The sequence below is a fragment of the Chaetodon auriga genome, chromosome 5, assembly GCF_051107435.1.
Source record: "Chaetodon auriga isolate fChaAug3 chromosome 5, fChaAug3.hap1, whole genome shotgun sequence".
NCBI lineage: Eukaryota > Metazoa > Chordata > Actinopteri > Chaetodontiformes > Chaetodontidae > Chaetodon > Chaetodon auriga.
This window is the reverse complement of record NC_135078.1, coordinates 238,966-265,101: the sequence shown is the minus strand read 5'-3', so window position 1 is coordinate 265,101 and position 26,136 is coordinate 238,966. Positions and strand designations below refer to the sequence as shown.

The following is a 26,136-nucleotide window of genomic DNA, read 5'->3' as shown; positions in this document are numbered from 1 at the left end:
GGAAGCAGACAGATCAAGGCTGACCCGCCGAAGGTGCTGGCGATGGCTGAATAGCCCATTCCCAACAACCGCAAGCAGCTTCAGCGGTTTCTGGGGTTTGCAAATTTTTACAGGCACTTCATTAAGAACTTTAGCCGCATGGTGGAGCCACTCACCCACCTCACCTCCACTAAGCAGAAATTCTCCTGGTCGGGGGAGGTGGAGCAAGCCTTCAGACTGATTAAGACCCTGTTCGCCGCTGCGCCTGTTTTCACCCAACCTGATCCCACCAAGCTGTTTGTGGTGGAGGTGGATGCCTCAGACACCAGAGTCGGAGCTGTGCTGTCCCAGCGTTTGGCCCAGACCAGCATCTTCATCCCTGCGCGTTCTTCTCCAGAAAACTGGGCCCCGCGGAGAGGAACTACAATGTGAGGAACTGGGGGCTACTAGCAGTCAAGTTGGCGCTCGAGGAGTGGCGTCACTGGCTGAAGAAGGCTGAGCAACTCTTTGTGGTTTGGACGGACCACAAGAGCCTGGTATATATTTAGACTGCCAAGCGAAGCTGAATTCCTGATAGGCCAGATGGGCTCTGTTTTTCAGTTGATTTGACTTCACTATGACTTTCAGACCCAGTTCAGGTAATACTAAGCCCGATGCCTTGTCCCGGCAGTTTACACAGTTGGAGGTCGAGGCAGAGGAGGAGCCTGAGACCATCTTGCCCACGACCCGTGTGGTGGCTGTGGTTTCCTTGAATACGGAGGCGTTAGTCCACGAAGCCCAGCGCATGGAACCGGACCCCGGTGGCAGCTCTCCTCACTCTATCTTCATCCCTGTGGGAGTATGCTCCCAGCTACTGCAGTGGGGGGGCATTTACCAAGACTAGCCTGCCATCCGGGCACGACCCGGACACTGTCCTTCCTCAGGAGGAACTTTTGGTAGCTAGCCATGGAGACGGACATCAGAGAATTCATCGCAGCGTGCGCAGTTTGTGCTCGGGGCAAGGCATCGCACTGGGCTCCCTCCGGTCTCCTCCAGCCCCTCCTGGTTCCCCACCACCCGTGGTCTCACATTGCTGTAGACACCAGCCTGCCACAATCCAAAGGTAACGACACCATTCTCACTATCATGGACCGGTTCTCTAAATCGGTCCATTTTGTGGAGTTATCCAGGTTACTGTTGGCAAAAGAAACTGCTGGCCATTTAGTCCAACAGGTTCTGGAATCCATGGAATTCCTGCTGATATAGTGTCTGACAGAGGCCCACAATTTGTTTCTCAGGTGTGGAGGAATTTCTGTTCTGTTCTGGGTGCCTCCACCAGTCTCTCCTCAGGCTACCTTCTGCAGACAAATGGGCAGACCAAGCGAGCCAACCAGGACCTGGAAGCCACACTACAGTGCGTGGTAGCCCAAAATCCCTCCGACTTGGCGGAGTACCTCCCGTGGGTCGAGTATGCGCACAATGCCGTAACCACCTTGGCTACCAACCTCTCTCCCTTCGAGGCCTCGTTGGGATTTCAACCGCTGCTTTTCCCTGATCAGAAGGGGAAGGAAAGTTCACCACAAGGTCTGGAAGGATATGCGGGTGGCCATACCTTGTCTCTCTGTATTCGAAATCTTGTTGTTACCTAGTCGCCTGTGAGCGTGTCTCAGTTCTCATTGCTTTGTTTCCCTAGTTTGTTCTTCTTATTTTGATTTCCTTGTCATAGTTGTGTGTTTTGTTCCTCCCTGCTCGCTACGGTGTAGTTGACGTTTTGTTTTAGGGCTGATTTTGTGCTTGTTTTGGAAACAGTGTTTTCTAGGTTTATGTAGTGATTGTTTTGTTATTTAATGAACCGTTGTGTGTGCGTTGTTGGAATGGCTCCTCTCATTTCCATGCTATTTGTCTGCCCCTTGGGTCCTACAGATATACACTGATTTGGTAATCAAAACAGTGCAATTATTGGAATTGCAATTATTAAGTTCAGGTGAGTTACTATACTATAGAGTTCCAAACTGCCTCTGGAAGCAACATCAGGACATGAACCTCACTGTCTGGCAATCTGATGGATGAATATGGGTTTGACAGATGCCAGGGGAACACTATCTATTGTCAGTTTGATGAAGGAGAAAAAGTGATTTTGGGCTGTGATTTCAGGGTTTCTGTTAGGCCCCTTATCCCAGGATTTCACCAGGCACGTCCCTGTGACATCACGTCTGTGACACATTTTTGTTCCATCCTCAACATACGCCTTTCAGAAGTGTAATGTTTTGCCTGCCTGGTTTTGTTGACTTGCTCAGATATTGCTCATTTGGTCATATTTACTTGGTATTTGTTCTTCTACCATCTATGTAGACTTCATAGTTAAATGGGTTTTTTTTTTGACTGTCTTAATTATACTTATTGCTGATGTACAATTGGGAGTCTGCACAGGGTGTTTTATTTCTACAATTTACTGGATTCTCTAGACCTGTGTCTGACTTCCTGCCTGGCTCGATCTACTCTGTGCAGATTGAAGTGTAGTCCATCAAAAATACACTTGGCACATATTCTCTGTAGTTGAGAATGGAGAGCGACTTCTGGGACACTTCTGAAACACACTAGGTGAAATTGCGTGCGTTCTTGTCTTATGCTGTATTTGTTCCCTCAATGCTACAATCCTTTACAGCCATCTAAGATATGTTTGACTAGAATCTTATATAGGGCTGGGCGATATGGCTGAAAACTAAATATAAGTGTTTACATCGGTCGATATCGATAATTATTGATATTTTTTATGACCTATTTAAAATAAGGACCAGGAGATAAATACATTAAATTTAAACATTTTTTATTTTAAATTTAACCTTCCTCTGATTATAATCCCCTCAGCTATCAATGCAGAAAAGAAAGGAAATATTAACACAACCATGGAAAACACTCACATAATAAATGTCAATAAAAGTCTAAAATCACAATGAACACTCAACAATTATATCTTAACATTAAGGTGCAAAAATAAAGAATACGTAACAAATGCTTAATAAAGTCTAACAAAATAGTGCAAAGTATAAAAATGTAAACATAAAGAAACCTGAGAACTTTTTTTCTACAGGTTTAGTGCCAGGACGTTCACAAGCTGATTAATCTTCTGGTGAATAAAGTGTTTTAAAATATGTGCAATGTTTTATAAACATAGGAGAAATTAAAATAAACTGAGGTAGACTTTACATCTGTAACATAGAAAACAAATGGCAGTCTTAGAAAAGTACTTTCGGTCAGGTATAACATTGAGGTCAACCGCGTGTAAGAGATTTTTATAACCTGGCTTCTCCATAGTGCTCAGCGGGAACATGTCTTTATCTATATGATATGCCACTGCCTCTGTTATGTCTTTGTGCCTATTAGATGATTTGTCATAAGGCACTGAAGCAGAACACCTCTGCATGGTGGTCTGCTGCTTGTGCGGCGGTGCTGCAGTAGAAGATGTTATTGGACGTTAGCAAATACGGCTGCACTCCGAAGGGTGAGCAAGACTAAGGTGGTAAAACAAGTTTGTGGTGGGGACGACGGTCTTGCATACATTACAGACCACATTGGTCTGACTACGGTCCGACTTACAAAATCCGAAAAACTGCCATACTGACGAGCTGACGTTCCCTGTTTATCGACAATTTCTTTGCTCGCTGCAGCGCTCACTTTCTATTTGTCATCTCACTCCTTGCGAAGAATCAAACACAAGATGGCGCAACCGAACTTATACTGTTACATGATTGGCTGTTAGCGTGTCACTCCAAGTTATCAGTGATTACTCCCTACATTGCTAGGTTACCAGAGAGCGAGTGCCTTTGTTCATGCAACCAACCTTGCTTCGCAACTTGTTTCTTCCGACGAAGAAAAAAAATTATCGAATGTTTTATCGAACGCATTTTTTTATTGATATTGGTTACGTGTCTATCGCGAGACATATCATTATCGTTTTATCGCCCAGCCCTAATCTTATACAAAATCTCAGTGTACAGCTAAGTCTAATAAAGAGCAACAAAGAGGAAATTATCCCTCAAGTGGAAAGTTTAAGACTACTATTTTAATTTGTGCAGAGTTTGAAAAATGAGCTACTGTGCAAAAATATCATAGTAAAGTTATGCTCTTAAAATCTGACTTTATTGAAACCTGAATAAACTGAATAAATCTGCCACATTGATGTGATTTATATTCCTATTTTCATTTCATATTAATTCATTTCGGGAATTTTCCATGAACCAATGTCGCAAAAAACCACAGGGCACACTGTCACTGCACTAGTATCAAGAACATCGCACTGTTGCAAAAAGGGAGTGGCTGTCCAAACAGTTCATTACATGGCATTATTCACTCAAGGAAATTTCATGTCTAGTGCTACAGAATCAGCTTTGCTGTCTGTCTGAAGATTTTGAAAAATGCAAAGCAGGGAACAGTTTAAATTTTTGTTTTTATGGGCAACATTTAATGTGCTGACAAGGACCTCAAAAACTTCTCAATGACTAATTTAGTCTCATATTCATATTCCAGTTCACAGAAAGAGATTGCCAAAATAGTACAGTCTCGAACCCCATGCATCACCAAGCATGACATAGTCATTGACACACTGACGTTCTGCTGTCAGTTTGATTTCACTTCAAAACTCAAACTGCAGCTAATTACCTCAGCTATTGTATCTCAAAGCAATGTCCTGAAATGCCAGGCACATACTAGGATTGCGTATGTCATTGTTTTGTGTGGCATAAAAAACAAAATTCAGGCACAATTTTGTTTAGTTTTAGTTTACAGTTGCTTTTTGATACTGTTTTTCTCTCTTAATGTTTATGTTTTAACATGTGTTATGTGTTTTGGTAAATGGATTTGGATTTCCCTGAGTGTTACAATTCCAGATCCAGATGCTGACAAAGCTTTTCAAAATATTTTCAATTATTTAAAAAAAGAAGATTCTGCAGCCTACAAAGGTCACTCTGATGGCTTTTGTAATGTACTGCACATGCTTCATATTTAAGTGGATCAATTCAACATTTTACAAATTCTAAAACACTCCTTGAAGAATCACACCATATTTGTGTGTGTGTGTGTGTGTGTGTGTGTGTGTGTGTTTATTAATAGTCTGGCACTGAGCCAACTCCCAGCTACACACACACTGCCAGACAGGGAGATCCCAGCATGTTTGGGAGTGAGCCAAGCTGGAATACCACCAGGTCAAGTTTCCTGCATTTCCTGAGCTGACGCCAAAATTACACGTAACATCTCTTCTCTTTTTCTCTGTCTCTCTCTATATCTTTCAGGGCCTTTTGTCATGTATGCTTAGTCTCTTCTTCAAAAAGGGGCTATCTGCAGTCTCATGGACTACACGATACACCAAAGTTACTGCGACACACTCACTTCACTACACAACACACCCCGAGTTCTTTTCCTAAACTTCCAGAGATTGGTTCAGGAACCAAGACACCCACTGAAGAGTGATTTCCTGTATCTGTGTCACATGGGTGTCGCCATTGACAGATCCATTTAGGAAATTGAGTCTATTGATTCCAATGGCAGAGGTAACTGTGAGCACAGATTTTGACCTATTCTTTCACCCTATAGCCACTGAAGTAAACATTGCTGCATTTAGTGTGGTACTGTTTTGACAAGGACAAGCAATAGTCCATCAGAAATGCGCTAGCCTTAAAAATTCCCAATGGGAATAGGAGAGGAGGTAACTGCACCCAATTAGAAGAGAGGAAGTGTACATCATTTAGTACCATTGGCGCAACTTGAAATGAGTAAACTTGTTCTAGAGCAGGGGTATCAAACTCATTTTCACCCTGGGCCACATCAGCATTAAGGTTGCCCTCAAAGGCGGTTGTAACTGTAAGACTCTATAAATGTAACTACTTTAACATATTGTTAAATAACTGTCTCTGCATTTCATTATTATTTATTCAAGTGTACCAAATTGTACAGTTATTGCAGAAAGGGCATCCACCCCTTGTCTCTACAAATAAAACAAGGACTGTTAAATCTCATCCTTTGACATGACTTTAATGTATACAACAATGTATATGATATGATCCAAATCAAATCAAATGTGTTTTGATGTAACCCATGTACATTTTTTTTTTGTAAACTTGCAAGAGCTGTGTTGTCTTGTTCTTGTCTTGTTCTTTGTTTATTTGTTTATATGTGTGTGTGTGTGTGTGTGTGTGTGTGTTGTACATAAATGTAAAAATATTTGTTGTGTTATTAGAATATAAATCCCTTTAATTTATCAGGTTAAGAAATCCACCACTCCATCAATCAAAGATCAAACTTTTCAAGTTAATAACAGAGACAATATCATCAAACACAAGTTATTACATTCAAAACTTTTTGTCACAGTTGAGAGGGGCAGAGCTACAACAACAAATAATTGTGAGCTGCATAGAACATGTGTGACAGGTGTGGCATTTTACAAAAACTCCCTTTAACATGCACTGCTTCAAAAATGCTCCCTCTGGAAAACACTTTGAAGCTCGGGTGATTTCTTCAGCCACTATAAAGCTAGCTTTCACTGCTGCATCATTTTTGGCTGTAGATTTTGTAAACCAATTCTCCTGCAATTGCAGTCTGCCTTTTCCTTCTTGGACAATTTGATGTTTTTCTTGGAGGCTAAATTTAGCATAGCTGGCTCCGTGTTTGGCGTCAAAATGCCGTCATCACAGAAGATACCAGTTTTTCTCCTTGACATACAAACATGTAGTCGCTGTCCCTCTACATCAATTTTTCTCTACCTGGACATTTTGGGATTATTTGTCCATCTTTTTCACCTCTATCACCCGTTAAAAAGCCGCTTTAGTTAAATGCCGATACAAAACCACTCTAGCAGCAAGATGCCGTCATTTTGCGGGTCACAAAATTGACATGCATTGTGGAAGACATAGTATATGGTCACTGTTCCCTGTAAAGCAACATAGATTTTTATTTTAAAACAATCACATGCCTTTTAAGATCTCCCTTGGGGCTTGAGTTTGACACATGTGCTCTAGAGCAGGGGTTCCCAAACTTTTCCATGCCATGGCCCCCCAAACAGCATTAGCTTCTGGCTGAGGACCCCCTTTGCAAACCCACCGACAATGCTACAAAATAGTTAGTTAAAATAGAAGTCTACCATTTTTTCAGCCTCTGTCGGATGTTTTTGTGTCAAGTGACGCTGAAGTTCTGAAGGTTTTAAACACTCGTTTGAGAGGGTCTCCAGACAGAGGATGCATTTTGGGTAATCATGGCCATTTTTCTGTATGGCTGTAAAGCCATACTTAATGTAAGCTGCCTCATACCATCTGATTTTAGCTGGCCAGGAGTTCTTTTTTTGCAGCAGTGTCTTCCACAGCAGGGCTGTTGATCTGCTCCTTCGATCTCTTCCTTGTCAAAAACTTGTCCATTTTGTGCTAGCTATGCTAGCTTGAGGCGCAAAGCAGTTTGATAAATGGTGCCAACCGCCAGGTCTACACGCAACTTCATGACGTCATGAACGATGTTTTGACTGGCAGGCAATCAGAAAGATGAGCATGGCAAATAACATTTCGATATGATATATGTTTATAAATTATATTTCATAATGGTGATTAAAAAAATATATAGATTATGTTTTATAATAGTGATTTAAAAACAATAATTAGTAATGAATAATTATTCTTTTTTTTTATTTTTGCTTTTTTTTCTTTTCTTCCCTCCAATTTTCTGAGGCCCCGCTAATGCCCCCTGGCAGCCCCCACTTTGAAAACTACTGCTCTAGAGCATCTTTGACCTACCCAAGTAGTTTTGGTGCCTAAACCTAACCATTTTAAGGATTAATCATGGAGGCGTGTCCTGTAGCTATAGTCAGTCCACAGCTAGACCTAATTGTCCTTTTCAGACACTACCAGGAATTTCTTTCATGTTTTATAATCTCATCTGTTAAGATTAGAGGGTGACAGGAATCATAGATTCACAGGAAGCAAGTACGCTAAGTAATACAAACACACCCAAGATGCATCTGTAGGCAGTAAGTGCACAGTAGATTTTAACTAAATGCTAAACAGTAGGTTCTTCAGCAGTGACCTCTATGTTTGTTGCATTGCTTGTTAACTCCTTCCTTCAGTGAGGTGTGTGAGGATTTTCTGTCATCTGTCACAGCTGTCACTGCAGAGCCGCATTCGCCTCAAAAAGTTTTACAACTCTTAGATGTGTAGTGGGTAGGTTACTATGGGACAGAGAGGTTTAGAGGACTGGTTATGATATGAAATGAGAATGGTCAAGCAAAGAAGTTGAATCAAGAGCAGATTGTTGAGTACATCTTGGTGCACAAGGCTCAGAGAATGATGTTCAGACAGGTGAGTACAACTACAAAGACATCAACAACCACTGAGTTTCCTAGTAACATTAGTTGTGTGTGCTTCATGTGTGTAAAGCTCCCTTTGCTTTATGTGTTTGAGGCTGCAGCAGCTGTGGAGTTTATGTTGTTCAAATATCTCTGTGTTGTTTGCTATGGAGATGTTTTATTCTACTGTTGAAGTGGCAGTTATTTAATTTCTGTAGCCTAATATTGGTAGTTTCACCCACCAGAGTGTCCACAGCTTTTATTTATTGTTGGTCATTTAGCTATATACAGAAGAGAGCCATTGTCTATTTCTAATTGATAATCAGTGATTGGCTGGAAAATCTGTCAATACGAATGGAATTTGTTTAGACATTTGGGCTCAGTGACATAATATGATCTCGTCCCACGAGTGCTGTTGGATTGACATTTAATGCAACTGTACCCTTAAGGTGTTCTTATATTGAACACTAACACCACATATCACCAGATATATAAAGATATATACATCAGTATTAATACCTTATTTGTATACTCTGTCATGGAATTAGGATGAAACAGGAGTATTTTTTGTAGGAGTGTGATGGAACAGGAGTGAAAATCCACTCTCATGTCACCCTCTAGTTTAGATTCTGCTTCACTTTGTCTCCTACCAAGTCATTAAAACTAAAATATTCTTTGCAGTAAATATTTAAATGGATGGTAAATGGACTGTTTTCATATAGCACATCTCTAGTCTGAAAACCACTCAAAGCACTTTTACCACACAAGTTTGCATTTACTCATTCACACACATGGTGGCCACCTGCTCATTACAAGCATTAACCATTCACACACCACGATGACACAGCATCAGGAGCAATTTGTACCAGGGATCGAACCACTGACCTACCTCCTGAACCACAGGTTGTGCTTACTTTTTAATTCCATTTAAGAATGCTTGTAAAATAATATGTAAATAAAAATGTAAACGAGAAACTATACAGTATATACACAAGCATTGACCCCCATGTTGCTTCTGAAGTCTACAAAAGTGATTTAGCAGCTACTGTAGACACCTCAGTGGGACCTTTTTATAATTAGCCTACATCTTGCTCCTATTTCCAAAGATGGACTTACTGCCTTCTAGTGTGGTTTTGTTTTGCAGCTTTAAGCATGCTTTATGTGCTGGCTCCGCTCTGTCTGCCTGATAGCCATAAGCAACCTTTTATTGTCCCATGACTGTTACACTGAATGACCACAAACAAATGACTCCACAATAACTGCACATCCTGATGAATCTTTGAAGCACATACCCTGATTTTACAAGTTTGTCTTGATGAAAATAAAAGCATTTTGAGAAAAAAGGAAATGCTTTATGATAATAATAATAATAATAATAATAATAATAATAATAACAATAATAATAATAATAATAGGTGTAAATATTTTTAAATGAATCTTCTAAAGTTTTTCCATTGCTCATAAGATCTAATTACTAGACAGAATACAGACTAGAAGGAATACCTACATCATATGTATGGCTTACGGCCATTTCGTCTCTCGGGTATCTCGGAAGCTAAGCAGGGTTGGGCCTGGTTAGTACTTGAATGGGAGACCGCCTGGGAATACCAGGTGCTGTAAGCCTTTAGGTGGCACGGTGGCACAAGGCAACACTGTCACCGCTGTCACAGCTAGGGTTTGATTTCCGCTGTGGGCGCCGGAGGCGTGTCCTCCACCATGCCTTCGGTGCCTGCTCGAGGAAAGGGCCTTTTTGTGTGGAGTTTGCATGTTCTCCCCGTGTTCAGCTGGGGTATCCTCCACCAAAAAAAAACACTAAAAACATGCAAGAAGATCACCACCTGACCAATGGTGATGAAAGGAACTGGTGGCACGGTGGCACAAGGCAACACTGTCACCTCACAGCTAGGGTTTGATTTCCGCTGTGGGCGCCGGAGGCGTGTCCTCCACCATGCCTTCGGTGCCTGCTGCTTGAGGAAAAAAGGCCTTTCTGTGTGGAGTTTGCATGTTCTCCCCGTGTTCACCTGGGGTATCCTCCATAAAATACAACTACAAGAAGATCACCACCTGACCAATGGTGACGCAAGGAACTGGGTCCCCGGGCGCCGGTTGGATGGCAGCCCACCGCTCCTGGTCTGCCGCGGAGGAAGGACGACCAGGATGGGTTAAAGGCGGAAGATAAATTTCACCAGTGCATGGCGTGTGTGGGCATGATGCATGTATCTGTGTATCTGTGTGACGAATAAAGGGGATTGTCCCTCTGATTCTTCTTCGTCCCTGGGCGCCGCTGTGGGCTGGCAGCCCACCGCTCCTGGTCTGCCGCGGAGGAAGGACTTTCCAGGATGGGTCAAATGCGGAGAAAATAATTTCACTAAAGCATGCCGTGTGTGCAGTCTGTAGCATATGTGTGCTGTAATAAATAAAAGTATATCTTAAATCTTAATTCTTATCTTAAATATCCTTTGATGGTAAATGTCAACCAAGCTACCCACACAAATGACTATGATGGTGATGAAACCAGTGAAAACAATATTGCTAAATACACAATTAATGAATCATAAACATGAGAGAAAACAAAGAAATGGATGCCGAGCATTCTCTCCTCAGGCTCATCTCACCAACCGCCACACATAACTATTGAGGTTATTGATTTTCAGATACTATTTAAATTGCATTTCCATGCATTGAGTTGCTTTAAAGTGCAGCACAAATGCAGTCACTAAGGTACACATCACATTTAGTGAAGTCTAAATGATACATCATAAATGAAAGATGACATGGTGCACTGGAAATATGAAGACAACATTATGGAATTCAAATAATTGAATGTCATTAGCTATTTGCTAACAGAACAAATGAGCTTTTTAGGAGAAATGCCTTCAATAAATATACAATACAATGAAACACATGCACACCTAAGACATTACAAAAACCCTGTACAAAGGCTTTTGATAACTTTGACAATGATTAACAAATAATTAACTTTTAAGTTTTCAGTTGTAAGCCATTAATAAATCAACTTTTGGTGACAAGGTTGGATAGAAAACCCTCTGGACTGATGTCCCTCCGGACCTATAACCACTTGCCTTCTGAAAAAATGTTTGAATCAAATTCCATTTATTAATAACTTGTTAAGCATTTATTTATGGATCACCAGCATCATTATTACCAAATAGGCAGGATAGGCACACAACAAAGCTGTTTTAATGGTTTATAAGTGGGTAAATACAAGAATACACGTATTTACTGGGGTTTCCTGAAAACACTTCACCTGTCATTTATCCTCGAAGAAGTTGGTAAAAATGCAACTATAAATATTCGTAGTTGTTCAAATAATGCTTGACAAGTTGTTTAAAAAAAAAAAAAAAGATTTAAATCCGGATTCTCTGCTCTTTTCCAGAAAGTGTTTGTGTTGTCCAGAAGACTGTAGGAATTTTTCCCAGCCTAGCAAATTAAATGTTGTTCTTTTTAATCAATCAATATATAAAGCATTCATAAATTACTTATCAATGAATAAATATATTAGTTACATCCTATACCTCTTTATAAATGATGTCTTGTCAGAAAGTCTCATTCTAGCTTGTCCCCCAGTTCTCCTCGCAGTTCAACAAAAAACGGCAGGTGACAATTTTCAACTTTTCACAGCAGCAACTTCATTTGATCATCTTAGCTAAAACTATAGATTTTAGATTACATATTTGTTGCATGCTCACTGATGCAAAGGGCAAATGAAGAGGCTTTATCAACATATTTTTTCCTTCAGAAAGTCTAATACAGCTATGTCAAATAATGTTGTCAACTATGATGATCAATAGTGCACAAATATGGTACCTTTGTATACAAGATTGCTCTACAAAACGGAAAACGTTCACAATTACGTTGATGAAGAACGTTTCCTTTTATAGAACAACAATTACTTACAATTACCTAGGGTTAGGTGAAATCAATAAATTCACCGTCATTATTCAGAAATTACATCAACTGCTTTCAAAATCTTCAGAATCTTCAGAGCCCGCCAGCAACTCTAGGATGAGTCGCTCTGCAGGGGGTGAAGTGTTAGTGCTGTCTTACCTGTTTGAACTGCTCTTCGTAAGTCCACTCGTGGTGCTGGGACTGGGGATACGCCGATGGAGACTCTGCGAGGCGGGACTGGGCGATCGCTGCCGGGACCCGGGACATGAGATGCATTGGAGCGTTCTGCGTAGGCAGGTCTCCCTGGAGTGAGGAGTGTCGGTGCTGGTAGTTGTGCAACCCGACATCGTCTTCGCCCTCCTCCTCTTCATTCATTATCTCATGTTCAACCATGTCATCTTCCTCCTCGTCACGCTCCTTAACGCCGCTGCCCGGTCTGGAGCAGTCAGCGTCGTCGTCTGTTTTGCGGACCACCATATGTGGGATCGCCACCGCGGAGGACGAGTTGGTAACTCCGGTACTGATGGCGCCTCGCATCGCCGCCTGGTAGTGGCGGAAAGCCAGTGCTTGGTGATGTATCTGGGACTCCACCATTGAGCGGAGGTCTTTCTCCGTCTCCGCCTGCCGAAGCTTCTCCTCCAGGACCAGCCGCGCTGCCTGTTGCCGCTGAAGGTTCTCCATGACCGCCTCGAGCTTCATGCCGCCGCTGCCGGGCTGGTGGGACTGGGTACCGGCGAGTGGGCTGTGGGAGGAGGCGGAGGGAGGTTGGAGTGGAAGGCTGCTGACGGACGAGAAATAATCTTGCTGCGTGGGCACAAGAGGAGTGCAATGATTATCACCAGCACTATGAAATATTAAAACACTTTCGACTAATTAACCTCTTTACACACAAATAGATAGTTTTAAATATAGAGCGATATAAAGAGGATAACATGTTAACTATTTACCATTGCAACATAAGTGAGCATGAAAAAAAAAAAATCTATCTTGCTGAAACACTATTAAACTATATAAACACTAAGTTTCTAAGTTCATTTGACAAACAAGACTTAATAAATTGGAGAGTTGTTCGATATGATAATCCAGTTCAAGTAAAGCCTGGCCGCTTACCAAAGTAGATTTAGCTGCTCCATCTGCGTTATCAACCATGCTCTTCTCTGTTAAATGTTAAATTATCAACGGGATCACAAGAGTCTTCTTTCAGTCCTGGTAACGTTCCACATTCAACATTTAGATATGCAGGTCTCGGTAGTTGGCTGAATAAATACTTGAAATGTATAGTGATGGACTGCCGAATCCCGAGCTGCTTTTGGCAACAAGTGGCAACTGTAGTGAGAATGACCTCTGGAGGCAGAGATTAGCCCTCCTGTTCTATTTGCAAATAGCACGTCAGTGTTGAAGTATAGTATGAAGGCCGGCAGGTAAACGCTCAACCGACTGTAATGTTGGCTGTATTGAATACTTTTAAAATGAAAATAAATAATCGCATTAATCCTTTTCTTTGGGTTGCGTGATACAGTTGCCATAAATGAATGAAAAAAGAGTTTGGTCTGTACCAGCTCTGTATGGAAAGTGTCCTGAGACAACTTCGGTTGTGATTTGGTGCTATACAAATAAAATTGAATTGAATTGAATTGAATTGAAAAACAGGTTTTTAAAACTTTATCATTTCTATCTTATGTAAAGACAACCTACATCATAATTGATGATAGAGTTGTATCTTTCCTGTCATTCTATATGTATTGTAATTTTTATTCCAATATCTGTGTAGTTGTTATTTACATATTCAATATTCTTATATTCTTTTTTTTATTTCTTCTTATTATATATTATTTCTTTTTTTAACCTTTATGTGTTTTACGATAGATTGATGTTCTTTTTTACCTGTGTATTCCTGTTCATGTGTCTGTTCACAGCTGGCTGCTGTTCACATATTGTGAGTCGCGATCAAATTTCATACTTGTTCATTTGTCTGACAATAGAATCATGTAAATAAATAAATAAATAAATAAATGGCCCCTTAACCACAGAGGTACCGAGTCGCACTGGAATAGTGTTATAACATGACCTGTGCTTGGCGAAATACATCATGTCATTTGGGTCGAATTTTCACTTTACAAATTGTGGACATGGCAAATTGGCACGGTATTAAGATCAACAGCACTACATTTTAACCTTTTTGACCTTTTATTCAGAATTTATGTATTGTATGTAATTTTATGTATGTATGTATGTATGTATGTATGTATGTATGTATTATGTAGAATTAATATATTTTATTAACTGTTTCTGTATTTTTGTGCAATACACTAAAATAAAATTGTACTGAACAGAAATAAGGTTTTCCCAAGTTTTTTTTTTTTTTTTCTGTATGTTTTGTGGTTGATTGTTATTCAATTTATTGTGAAGTTACATTTCAATGGCTAATTAAGTGCTTTTGGGGAAACGCATTGAAGTGCTTAACTAGTTTAAATTACTTGCCTGTCAGTGTGCTCTGTTCATTTTCAGTACATCGCAGTGAAGAACAATTGGCAATGTAGGTCTACTTCTGTAATTTGAAATGTTAGATAGTGGATGGAGTTTTTCAGCCATTTATTGTCCACTGACACCAGAGAGGGGTTTGGTGCAGGGACATAAGAGATTCTCATAGGTTTTCTCTGCAGTATGGGACTATTCACAATGCCATTTTTTTGTGTGCTTGTGCTTGTTTGTCACTATGGAATTGTCCAGTTAATACTTATTGGATTAACTTTTTATGTCACCAATTTGTTGGTATGAGAGTTCATACACAACAATATTTTAAGTTAAGTTTTAGTATATCAGTAGAGTTTTGAAGAAGAAAAAGGGTGAAAGACCAATATAGAGTAGTAAGACTGTACATGTTCAGCTGATGAGGAATGTGCTGTGCTGATGATCAATTCCTGCATTAACTTACTGCAAAACAAATAACACATATGTCTAGACATGCCCAATAACTGCTGAAACAATCACGTGGTTTATATATTAAAACTATTCTATGTATTAGGTATTCCTCTACATAAATGGCCCAATGCTGGTTTGATGCAGGAATATAAAAAAGAGAAAGTTTTGAAGATTCTAACATCCCTGGAATGTAAAGCATGCACTGTAAAAGCCTGACACAGTGTGCAGTAGAACAGCGCTATCTAGTGGCAGATCAGAAGACTTCATTTGAACAGCTGAAGTCTCCTTAGTTGACCGTACAAATTGAGGCAGCGTTACACTTCACACATTCACAGACCTGAAGGCCAGACCAAAAAAAAAAAGAACAAATATAAGTTTTTGGTCCGTCTTTTACTCATTTACATTACTTTATTACAGTAGCCTATTGTTCAGAACAAATTTTGAATTACCCTGTGCATGTTGTGTTACTACTGAGAGGTTGATGTATTCAGGATCTTGGTCTTAGTTCATGTGTTGTGAGCAAGATTTGGTGGAAATATAAATGTATATATGTGATGCCTCTTTAAGAGCACCACTGTGTGTCCATGAACAGCGGTTATGATTATAATGTCATGTGTTGTGTTCTCCCTCACCATCAACCCTGTTTTTCACATTTTCCCTATACACCCTTCCCTGCAGTCCTTGGTGGATGAACAGAATCCATCATACATACATTACCTCATTAAAACTGGAAACACATAAAAGCACTGGGCCAGTGGTCAGGACTGCCAGAAGAGAAGAGTGCATTCTGACTCACGGCCTTGTCCCAATGTAAAATCTGATAATTTTTAAGTCCTCAATTTATGTCACTTGAGCCGGCATCAGCTGGGTCTGAAGACTGAGTCTGAAAATGAAAAAAAGCTCACCAGACCAGACCACTGCAGCCTGCACCTCATCTCTGTTCAAGCCTCCACTCTACATTAACTGCTACTGGCATATCACACCCCAATCTCTGACCATACAGTTAGTGATCCAGTTGCACTGTCGGTATGTAGGTACTAGGTTTTGACAAGAAAAGAGAACAAGCTATCTTAGGCTCATCTGGCTGCATCAGTTTTGTTCCTTTGTTGTTATTTGGTCCATCATGAACGTTACAGCAGAGCAATTTAAGCCAGTGGACTACCCTGCAGGCACCTCAGGAAAGTCAGAATTATGGGACTGAACAAAGTGACAAACCAAAAAATAATGGAAAATATTTGGGTAGAGGGGATTACATTTTTGTCTGTCAGTCTAAAAATGTTTAAATGAGTGAAGCAGGGTTTTTTTTTTCTGAAAGAAACAACGCAGAATCCAATCTATTGATATAGTAAATGTTTCATATATGGACACAGCAACAACAGCAGGAACATGAAAGCAAGCAGTAAAGTGACTTATGCTTAAGAAGATGACGTACACATGTACATTTCCTCAAGTACGAATTCCTCAAGCCAAATTCTCACCAGATGAAGGGTTATTGACCAATCCTGCATGCCTTGAGCTATGGAGAGGTTGACCCTTCCATCCTGTCAATGATTAACCTCTAGGGATTGCGACCAGTGCAATCAATTGCTTCGCAACTGTCACACACTGACCACTTCCACTAATGATGCCATGGTAATTAGCTGTTTCTCACAGGGCATAAACTCTTCAAAAATGTATTAATCCTTTTTTATTAGAATCGGTATAATGACTTTGTCATGTGGTTCAGAAGACATCGTTTGGGATCCACTGTTCATACTTCTCACCTCCCTATTGTTTCTGCTCCTCTGTCAGACAGGACAGCTGAATTAAATATGAATTCATCCAAGACATGAAAAAACCTTCAACAGCAAGAAAACCCTACTTCAACCTCAAAATCATAATCGGTTAATCCTTAAAGGTTTTATCTAATTCTGTTAATGATAATTAACCTGCTTATTTGACTACTTTTCCTCAACTTGAACACAACCAAGTAAAATATTTCTTTATAATACTTTTAACAAATTAGTGGAATTGTTTCAGCAGTTCTTGGGAATGCCTAGAAATATGCGTTATTTGTTTTGCAGTAAGTTAATGCAAGAATCAATCATCAGCACGAGATATTTCTCCCTCATCAGCTGAGCACATACAGTCTTACTACTCTACCTTGTCCTTTCACCCTTTTCTTCTTCAAAATGTTGCTGATATGCTAAAACGTACAACACATCTAAAATATTATTGTGTATGAACTCACATACTCTATGATGAAGTGATGACATAAAAAATTAATCCAATAAGTATAAACTGGACAATCCCATACAAAGAAGCATACTTACCTGGCAGGGGGGTTACCATGATCAACAAGGTGGTTCACACATGGCGAGGCGCATCCATTGCACTGAGGGATGTGCTGACCTGTGCGAATTCCCCACATGTGGGAATCTCAACCGCATAATTTGTGGTAGTGGGGGACTGCGTACACGCTCTCCCCTCATTCTTTATTTTGTGAGTTTCTAAAACTTACAACACATCTAATATATTATTGTGTATGAACTCACATATTCTATGATGAACTGATGACATAAAAAGTTTTAAAAATTTCTACACCAGATGTCTATCTGATAGTGTTAGCCCCAGTTCTTTTATTGGAAGCCCAAGAACGGTCTGGAGAAATCTTTAGTTCACAGCCAAAGTATTTATTGAAGTCACAGGTACAGCATAGCACCGCTGGTCTCAGAATGATAGAGTTCTCGCAGAAGCTCCATCAGAATGAGCACAGAGTTCAGGTAAAAGTTCATATTTATCTTCTTGGGCTTAAGACAATGGCCAGTTTCCAAAACGTGGATGTACCATGCTTTGTCCATGCCTTGTCCTTGACATGTAATAAGCAATCTGTGTGTGTGTGTGTGTGTGTGTGTGTGTGTGTGTGTGTGTGTGTTGTCTTTAGGCATGGATCTAAATGCAACAGACGTCACTAACAGACAAGAGAGAAGACAAAGTGTCATCTGCCTCTTGTTATCACAACTGGCTTTCACCAGTCATGTTATCTTACAACTCTGAATGGTGCAAGGACATTCATTTAGGTTACACAAGTGCAATAAAAGATCACAGGATGAGGACACATAAAATCGCTTGAAAGGACCAAATTACTACATTTCTCCCTTTTGACATGATTTTATTATGTCAATTAAAATGAGGGATTTTATGTATTCTCGTCTTACAGTGCTGATTAAAGTAAAGATTAATAAACTAATGGTAAATCAATGTCATCATCAGAAGCTTAAGGTCTCCATACAGTGATATATCCAGACACTATCTGACAGTTGACTTAAATGAAAAGTATTACTTAATTAGCACAATAAATGAGAATAGATATGAATAATAAATGATACGCCAAATAATATGGATTATATGATGTCAAACCACAGGTTAAAGAAGCTCTAGCAAAAAAATAAAAAGAGTGAATTTGCCGATAGTGAGAAATAATTGTAAGAAAAATGAGGACATGAATGTAGTATTTATTTCTTGGATCAGTGATTAAGCAGGTCTAATGCGGCTTGAGATTTTGATAGCCTACGACATCAGTTCTTTATTCAAAGGCAGCATGGAAGATGTCTACTTCTGTGCCATCGGCATTCTGACAAAGGGCTATCCCGAACTGCCATGAGAAGGTCCCAGACTGTCTATTCTGATCTGTGCTGGGGAGAACCAGTCGAACCACGGTAGACAACCGGTGTTGGACAGCAGAGGAGCAGCGCCTTTTAGTGGCTATTTAACCCAGGTAGATAGGTGAGGCTGGCTGCAAGACTTCGGTCCAACATGATTGATGGTCGTGTGGTAAAACATTGTGACTAGTGATAAAGTAAAAAAGAAACACTTCTGATCGCTGATCGAAATGATCTACAAAAATATTCTTACTTGGTTACCGTAATGATCAAAGAAAAATGAAATTGAACTCTTAAAGGTTATGCAGCTAAACGTGATAAGAATTTAGGTCACAAAAAATAAAATTACAAAAAATAAAAGAAAACACAGTCAAATGTAAAGCTATTATGTGTAAGCAAATGTTCATTGCATCCAACAGCTTAAATGTGAGCAACTATGTGTAAGCTGTTTTTCACTGCATTAATCAGCAGCAAGCAATTCTTCATTGCACAGGCATGTGGAAATAATAAAACATTAGACAGAAATGTGGAAACAATAGAACAATTGAGACAATAAAACACTTGAAATAATAAAGCAATTCAAATAATAAAACAAAACAACTCAAATGCATTACTTTCATATCAAAAGTATTAATCATAAATAATACTGGAAAGGAATCTCTTTTTTCAGGAGATTTTGACTTCATCACTCAATTGATCACAATTCTTCAACAATTATCAAAAGCATGCGGATACAGGGGCTCAGGTGTACAAACATCGGTCTTCGTTTTCCATATTGGATTCCGCTTCAGTCTCTGCGTCTCCAGGCTCAGAGAGGCAGACCATAGGAATCATCTCCCCAGGATATTGTACTAATTGATAAGGAGGTGGTGGTGGAAATTTATCATTAATGGCCATAGTGATACATTTTATACAGAGGTGCCTGATGCATGGTATGCAGCAGCAACCACATAGGGTGAAAATAGTCACTGCTGAAATCAGTGAGATAAACACAGAACGTTCTATCGAGCCAATAAGTTAGTGGGCTCTCAATCCCTGAGTGTTCTGCTAGTTCTTCAGACATTGTTTTAAGGCCAGAAAGAGCTCGAGTGATGGAGCCATCTGGAGCGGTATTGTTTGGGATGGAAACACAACAGTCCTGGGAAAATATATCACACACACCACCTCTTTCGGCTAGAAGGAAATCGAGGGCCATTCTGTTTTGGTAAGTTATCAATGAAGTAGCTGCCAGTTCTTCATGTAGGCCCGCTATGGCATCTCTGGTCATGTTATTTAGTCTTTGGATATTAAAATGAACGTAGTTAATTCTATCCACATTCTTATTTATGGTCACCCACCAAAATAGGGATAATTCAAATCCTGTTACAATTTGATTAACCAATTTATGTTCATCAGGTACACCTCTCGGGACTCCAGTTGCATCTATATAAGTTGGACAGTTTTGGTAGGTGTGGCTTTTACCCACCTAGAGAATGGATCTACACAAACTATAAGATATCTTTTACCTTCAGTTCTGTGGTCTGCTCCCATATTAGTGAAGTCAATTTCTATTTCTTTCCATGGGGCATCAGGTGTTGGGAAGCTACCCAGTCCAGCCTTGAGTGAGACCTTTGGATTACACTGATTGCATATCTCACATGACTACACAAAATATTTAGTGATATCTTTGAGGTGGGGATGGCACCAATGTTGTGAAATGAGAGCTGTTATTTTTGAGCTAGCACAGTGACCTCTACTGGGTGCTTCTTGGCATAGTAAGTTCAGTAGTCCAACCGGAGCTACTATTTTGTCTTTGTGATTTCTCCAGAGCCCTGTAGAATGTTTTGTGGCTCTTTTTTCTTTCCATGCTTGTTTTCTGGATGGAGCGGCTGCTTCTTGGAGTTCTTTGGTATTCTGTACACATAGATGTCTGTGTGGTTTGTCATCAGGTGGTGCTTGAGACATTTGTTTATATACATTGTACTCTGCTATTGCTTTTGCTGCCGTATCTGCTGCATTATTGCCTCTTGCTATTCTGCCATCTCCTTTTTGATGTCCTCTGCACTTGACTATAGCGACCCAATCTGGTTGAAGCAGGGCATAATAGAGATCAAATAGCTGATTCAAATGTTTAACAGGGGTGCCAGCTGAAGTCACAAAACCTTTCCTTCTCCAATGACACATGTCCACATGTACAGCTTGGACTGCATAAGCCAAATCAGCGTAGATAGTTATAGTCTTTCCTTTTGCTAATTTGCATGCTTCTGTTATCGCAACTAATTCTGCCATTTCAGCTGATGCTGGTTGAGGATCTGTGTTTGACTTCTCATAAAAAACACTGACAATTTATCCAAAAGGCTTCTGCCCTTTTTAACTTCTCTTTCTGCCTTGCCTTTCTGCAGCCTTCCTGCCTCCTGTAGCTTTGCTTTCATCTGGTCCCTACTTCCTGTTGCCTGCATCAAAAACATACTGAAACCGCTTTGCCTGATTCCTAGTTACTGTTGCCTGCTTCAAAAACATACTGAAATCGCTTCGCCTGATCCCTACTTACTGTTGCCTGCTTCAAAAACATACTGAAATTGCTCAGCTTTGGTGGAGCACTTTCACTTTCTCCAAACATTCCCCTCATTTGCATTACCCTGATCCAATCTGTTACAAGATGTGCTTAAAGACACGCCAAGTAGAGTCACTTCAAACTTTGTTTAATAATCACATGTCGAGAATGCAAAGTAAACATGACAGTAGCCTAGAACCGTGAGCCCAACACAATGCTGACCTAGTGTGCATGCGCAGCATACCGATTAGAAACTACGGCATCAGTAACAGATCAATATAGACAGCTGTGAACATAATGACTTATCTACATCCCCTTACCTTAGCTTACACTCTACATTAGAACAAAACTGTCTGATGATATACATCCAGCTGGCCATATCAAATGTCCAAAATAACTAATCTTCAGTACACTTATTCAGTAACAGATATGGCATTCAGATAGGGAACTAAAAAGCATTCTGCTGAAAATGTAAATAATATTATCAGTCAGTCACTATACCAGAACAAGTGTAAACATAGTGAAAACAAGAATAATGTCTCAGCATATAGACATGCTTGAAATATTGACCAATATACTTAGTTGTCAGCTCTTAGCACAACCTATGAATCAACCTGAACATTTTGCACATTTTTTTATTCAGCCAACATGTATAGTTAGCCTCTGTATTTGGGGTTTGGCTTACTGATGAGACTTGAACGGGTTCGGTAAGGACACTCAGTGGTATTTGAGGGAAGTGTAGCTTGTGGCATCTCAGACAGCTTAGTGTCCATCGTCTCTGGTCTGTCATTTGTGTGAGTACCACAGTACTTCAAGTTTTGTTCAGGGTGTTGTAGGTGGTCATTGTCACTTTAAGTGGGCTGTGCTGGAGCAGGCTCGAGTACAGGCAGGATATGTCAGTGATTCCTCCTATACAGCTTTCCTTCTGAGTGGATGATTCCCTTTATCATGGCTGTGCGGTTGTAACCATGTGGGGTTTGCAGCCTGACAACCTGTCCTGTCATCAAAGGCTGAAGTGGCATGCTTTATTTGTCATAGCACAACTTTTGTGACAGTCTCTTTTTGAGAAGCTGTGCCTTCACCTGTTGTGGCTCACGCATATGTGGTTCAAGCAGCTTGCTTGAGACTGGGAGAGTAGTGTGTGTCTGCCTTGACATCAGTCTCTGTGCAGGTGATCCTAGCATTACATCACGTGGCATGTTTCTGACGTTCTGGAGGTTAAAAAAAACATCAGTCTCGTCTCTGTGAGACTTCTCCATGAGTTGTTTAGCGCTGCGGACAGCTCTTTCAGCTAACCCATTGGATTGGGGATACTCTGGGCTGCTTGTAACATGGGTGAAGTCCCACTGAGTAGCAAGGCCTTTGAAGCGTTGGCTTGTGAACTGTCGGGCATTGTCTGATATCAGTGTGTGAGGGGCTCCATGCACTGAAAAGTGTCTCTTAAGTTTTACAATAACTGTTGCTGATGTGAGGTCGCAAAGCAAGTCAATCTCGTACCAGCCTGAATATGAGTCCACCAGAACCAGATAATGTTTATTTTGCCAATCAAAGATGTCTGTTGCCACAGCTGACCAAGGCAGGTCTGGGACTGGGTGCAGTTTGAGTAGTTCTTTCTGGTGGTGGGATTTCGTGCTGTTATAATGGCACATGACTGTATCTCTTTCTTAATGTCGTCTGTCATTGTGGGCCAGAAAACTATACCTCTCGCTGTCTGTTTAGGTCACTTTCACACCAGAGCAGAGTTCGTTTCCTCGGATAGTCCACTTCGTTTGGGCAGGTGTGAAAGCTCATCTGAACTCTGGTGCGGACCAAACAAGCGAACTCTGGTCTGCCTGAAAACGTGGGTCTCGGTTCGCTTGCAAGTGAACCCTGGTTCGGTTCCTATGCAGTGTGAAAGCTCACCGGACCAAACACAGGACCAAATGTACATAGTGACGCTATACGCAGTGCATACACAGTGTATCTAGGGTAGAGGAAGTACAGTACGCACTCCAAACCAAAACATACATGGCGAGAGAACAGACGTGGACAGATGAAGAGCTCAATGCTCTCCTTGAAATATGGTCAGATAACACATAAACCTACTTCTGACATCCACTCACAAAAACAATGACATTTTTAAACAGTTTAGTGAGAAAATGGGGGGAATGGGTTCTAAACGAACGAACTTCACAAGATGCTCCATGTTTTCTGTTGTTTTTCTGGGCCGGGAGGGAGGGATTTCCCCTCCTACTTTGTCCAATCGACGAGCGCCCCTTTCAACCACGTGATGCTGCTCAGAAAGTTCGGTGTGCTTTAGAAATCACAGTGTGAAAGCAGAACCGAAACAAGTGACAAATGCAACAATGTTGCGACTTTCAGCTCCCCAATCAAACCGAGTCCGCTTGGTCAGGTGTGAAAACAACCTTAGTAGCTTGTACACCAGGATGTCCTGGGATGTGTGCATAATGCTGATGTACTCCTTTTGCAGAGAGTAGGGGATGACTGCCTTGTGACCCTTCATAATGACACCATTTTCAACACTTAGTTCATCTCTGAAAGGAAAGTAGGGGTGGAGTGCATGTGGAAGACTGCGCTGTTTGCTGGGCCACTCGTGTCTGATGATAGCACGGAGAGTCTGCAGAGTTGTGTCCTCAGCTGTGTGTTTCTTTAATTCCTCATGGCAAGAAGAAGATATGTAGTTCACTGTCATCACATCGAAACCGTCCTTGTCAGCAGCATGTTGAGCTGTAGATCTTGTGGGAGCTCGGGAGTGTCAGCCAGGTGCATTTGTTTCCCACTTTTGTAGAAAAGAGTAATGCTGTACTTCTGAAGTCTTAACATCATCTCTGCAGTCTCGCCGGTGCCGCATGTATAGGTTCTTTTTACTATTGTAACCAGAGGCTGGTGGTCTGTCTCTATGGTCACTGGCCTGCCATAGATATAGTCATTGAAATTCGAACATGCAAAGACCACTGCAAGCAGCTCTTTCTCAATCTGAGCGTACCTGGTTTCTGTGTCTGTCAACGTCCGTGAAGCATATGCCACAGGTTTTCCTTCCTGTAAACATGTCGCACCAAGCCCATACTGTGAAGCATCACAGGTGAGTGTTACGGACTTGCTGACATCATAATTTGACAAAACTGGTGGGCTAGACAAGTGGTTTTTCAGTGCTTCAAAAGCGTTCTGCTGCTGTTCGTGCAATGCCCATTCAGTGTCTTTGTGTGTGAGTTGTTGCTGTGGAGCTGTCAGCTGACGGAAGTTTGAAATGAATTTTCCCAGGTATTTGACCATTCCCAGAAATCTTTGCAGAGCTGACACATCTGCTGGCACTAGCATTTCACTGATCGCCTTTGTCTTGGAAGGGTCTGCTTTGAGGCTATTACTTGTAAAGACATGGCCAACATAGCTGACCTCGTTCAGTCGAAACCTGCACTTGAGCGGATTAAGCTTCAGGTTCACAGTTCTGCCTCCAATCAGGATGTCGTCAACTATGATTGCACAGGGATATCCGGTGAAAATTTGCTCCAAAGGGCGCTGGAACACTTCACTGGCAGAGTTGAGTCCGAATGGAATTCTCAAAAATCTGTATTGATCAAATGGAGTGCTAAATGTTGTGAGCATCGAAGATCTGTGGTCGAGTGAGACTTGCCAGAAAGAGCTCTTTGCATCTAAGACTGAAAACACTGTGGAACTCGACATTTGTGCAGCCACTTCCTCCACAGTGCGCATGGGATGGTGTGGTCTTCTCACAGCAGATCTCTTGGATTGATGCATATTCGGATTTCTTGCTCGTCCTTTTTGTTGGTGGCGACCATGAATGACACCCAGTCAGTTGGCTCTGAGACAGGAGTGATGTCTCCATGGCCTGCATCCTGTCCAGCTCAGCTTTAACTCTGTCTTTCATAGCCACAGGAATACAATGTGCAGGATGAACAACAGGTCTCATATCCGGGTCAAGTGTCATGGAGTAGGTTACAGGTAGCTTTCAAGGCTCACTAAGCTTCCATGCTTGCCGTGGCCCGTCGAAAAACTCAACACCCGAGTGCATTCATTGCTATCTTGGGTGACTTCAACCATGTCACCATGGCAACAACACTGCCCAATTTCACTCAGTATGTGAGCTGTCCTACAAGAGAAGAGCGAACCCTGGACTTGCTGTGTGCACTGTATGCACTTGCTGTCCATTGTTATCCAAATAACAAGCGGTGGGTGACAAAGGACATCAAAGTCATCCTCAATGAGAAGAAGAGGGCTTTCAGAGCTGGTAACAGGGAAGAGGTGAGAATGATACAGAGGGAACTGAAGGTGAAAATCAAGGAGGCTAAGGAGAAATACAGGAGGAAACTGGAGTGGAAACTCCGGCAGAACAACTTGAGAGAGGTCTAGAGCGGTATGAGGACCATCACTGGCTTCAGGACGAACAGCAGAGGAGCGGAAGGCAGCATTGACAGGGCCAATGAACTAAATCTGTTTTTTAATAGATTTGACACTTCAGGCCTGGCTCATCCCCCCTCTGACTCCTCTGCTGTCTGTCCTGGACGACCACTCCCCACTGCCCCTCTCCTTCTCCTCCTTCTTACACCCCCCCATCCTCCCGTGTGAGCCCTCTTCACACCTCCTCAGACTGCCAGACTGGCCTTACTCTCCAACCTGAGGACTACACCCCTCCCCCACCTGTCACCTCCACAGTGTGCTTCACTGCTGACCAGGTGAAAAGACAGCTGATGAGACTCCACTCGAACAAGGCTCCAGACCCTGATGGTGTCAGCCCCAGGGTGCTCAAAGCCTGTGCCCCCCAGTTGTTTGGAGTTCTTCACCATGTCTTCAGCATGAGCCTAAATCTCCAAAGGGTCCCCATGCTGTGGAAGACG

At 41.3% G+C, this 26,136-nt stretch overlaps 1 protein-coding gene and 1 non-coding gene across 3 annotated transcripts in view; one reads left to right on the top strand and one right to left on the bottom strand.

Annotated features, from left to right (window-relative positions):
• arid3c (AT rich interactive domain 3C (BRIGHT-like)) overlaps nucleotides 1-13,498 on the bottom strand; it is a 115,345-nt gene extending 101,847 nt beyond the window's left edge. For both annotated transcript variants that reach the window (XM_076730459.1, XM_076730460.1), the window contains exons 1-2: nucleotides 13,298-13,498; nucleotides 12,347-12,991 (exon numbers count right to left, since the gene is read on the bottom strand). In XM_076730459.1, coding sequence (XP_076586574.1) covers nucleotides 12,347-12,991; nucleotides 13,298-13,336 — 684 coding nt within the window. In that variant the 5' untranslated portion in view covers nucleotides 13,337-13,498. The remainder of the gene's footprint in view (nucleotides 1-12,346; nucleotides 12,992-13,297) is intronic.
• Nucleotides 13,499-17,413: 3,915 nt separating this feature from the next.
• Nucleotides 17,414-17,578, top strand: LOC143321541 (U1 spliceosomal RNA). The gene has a single exon (XR_013077223.1). It is a non-coding gene; the product is annotated as a U1 spliceosomal RNA (small nuclear RNA).
• The last annotated feature ends 8,558 nt before the right edge of the window (nucleotides 17,579-26,136 follow it).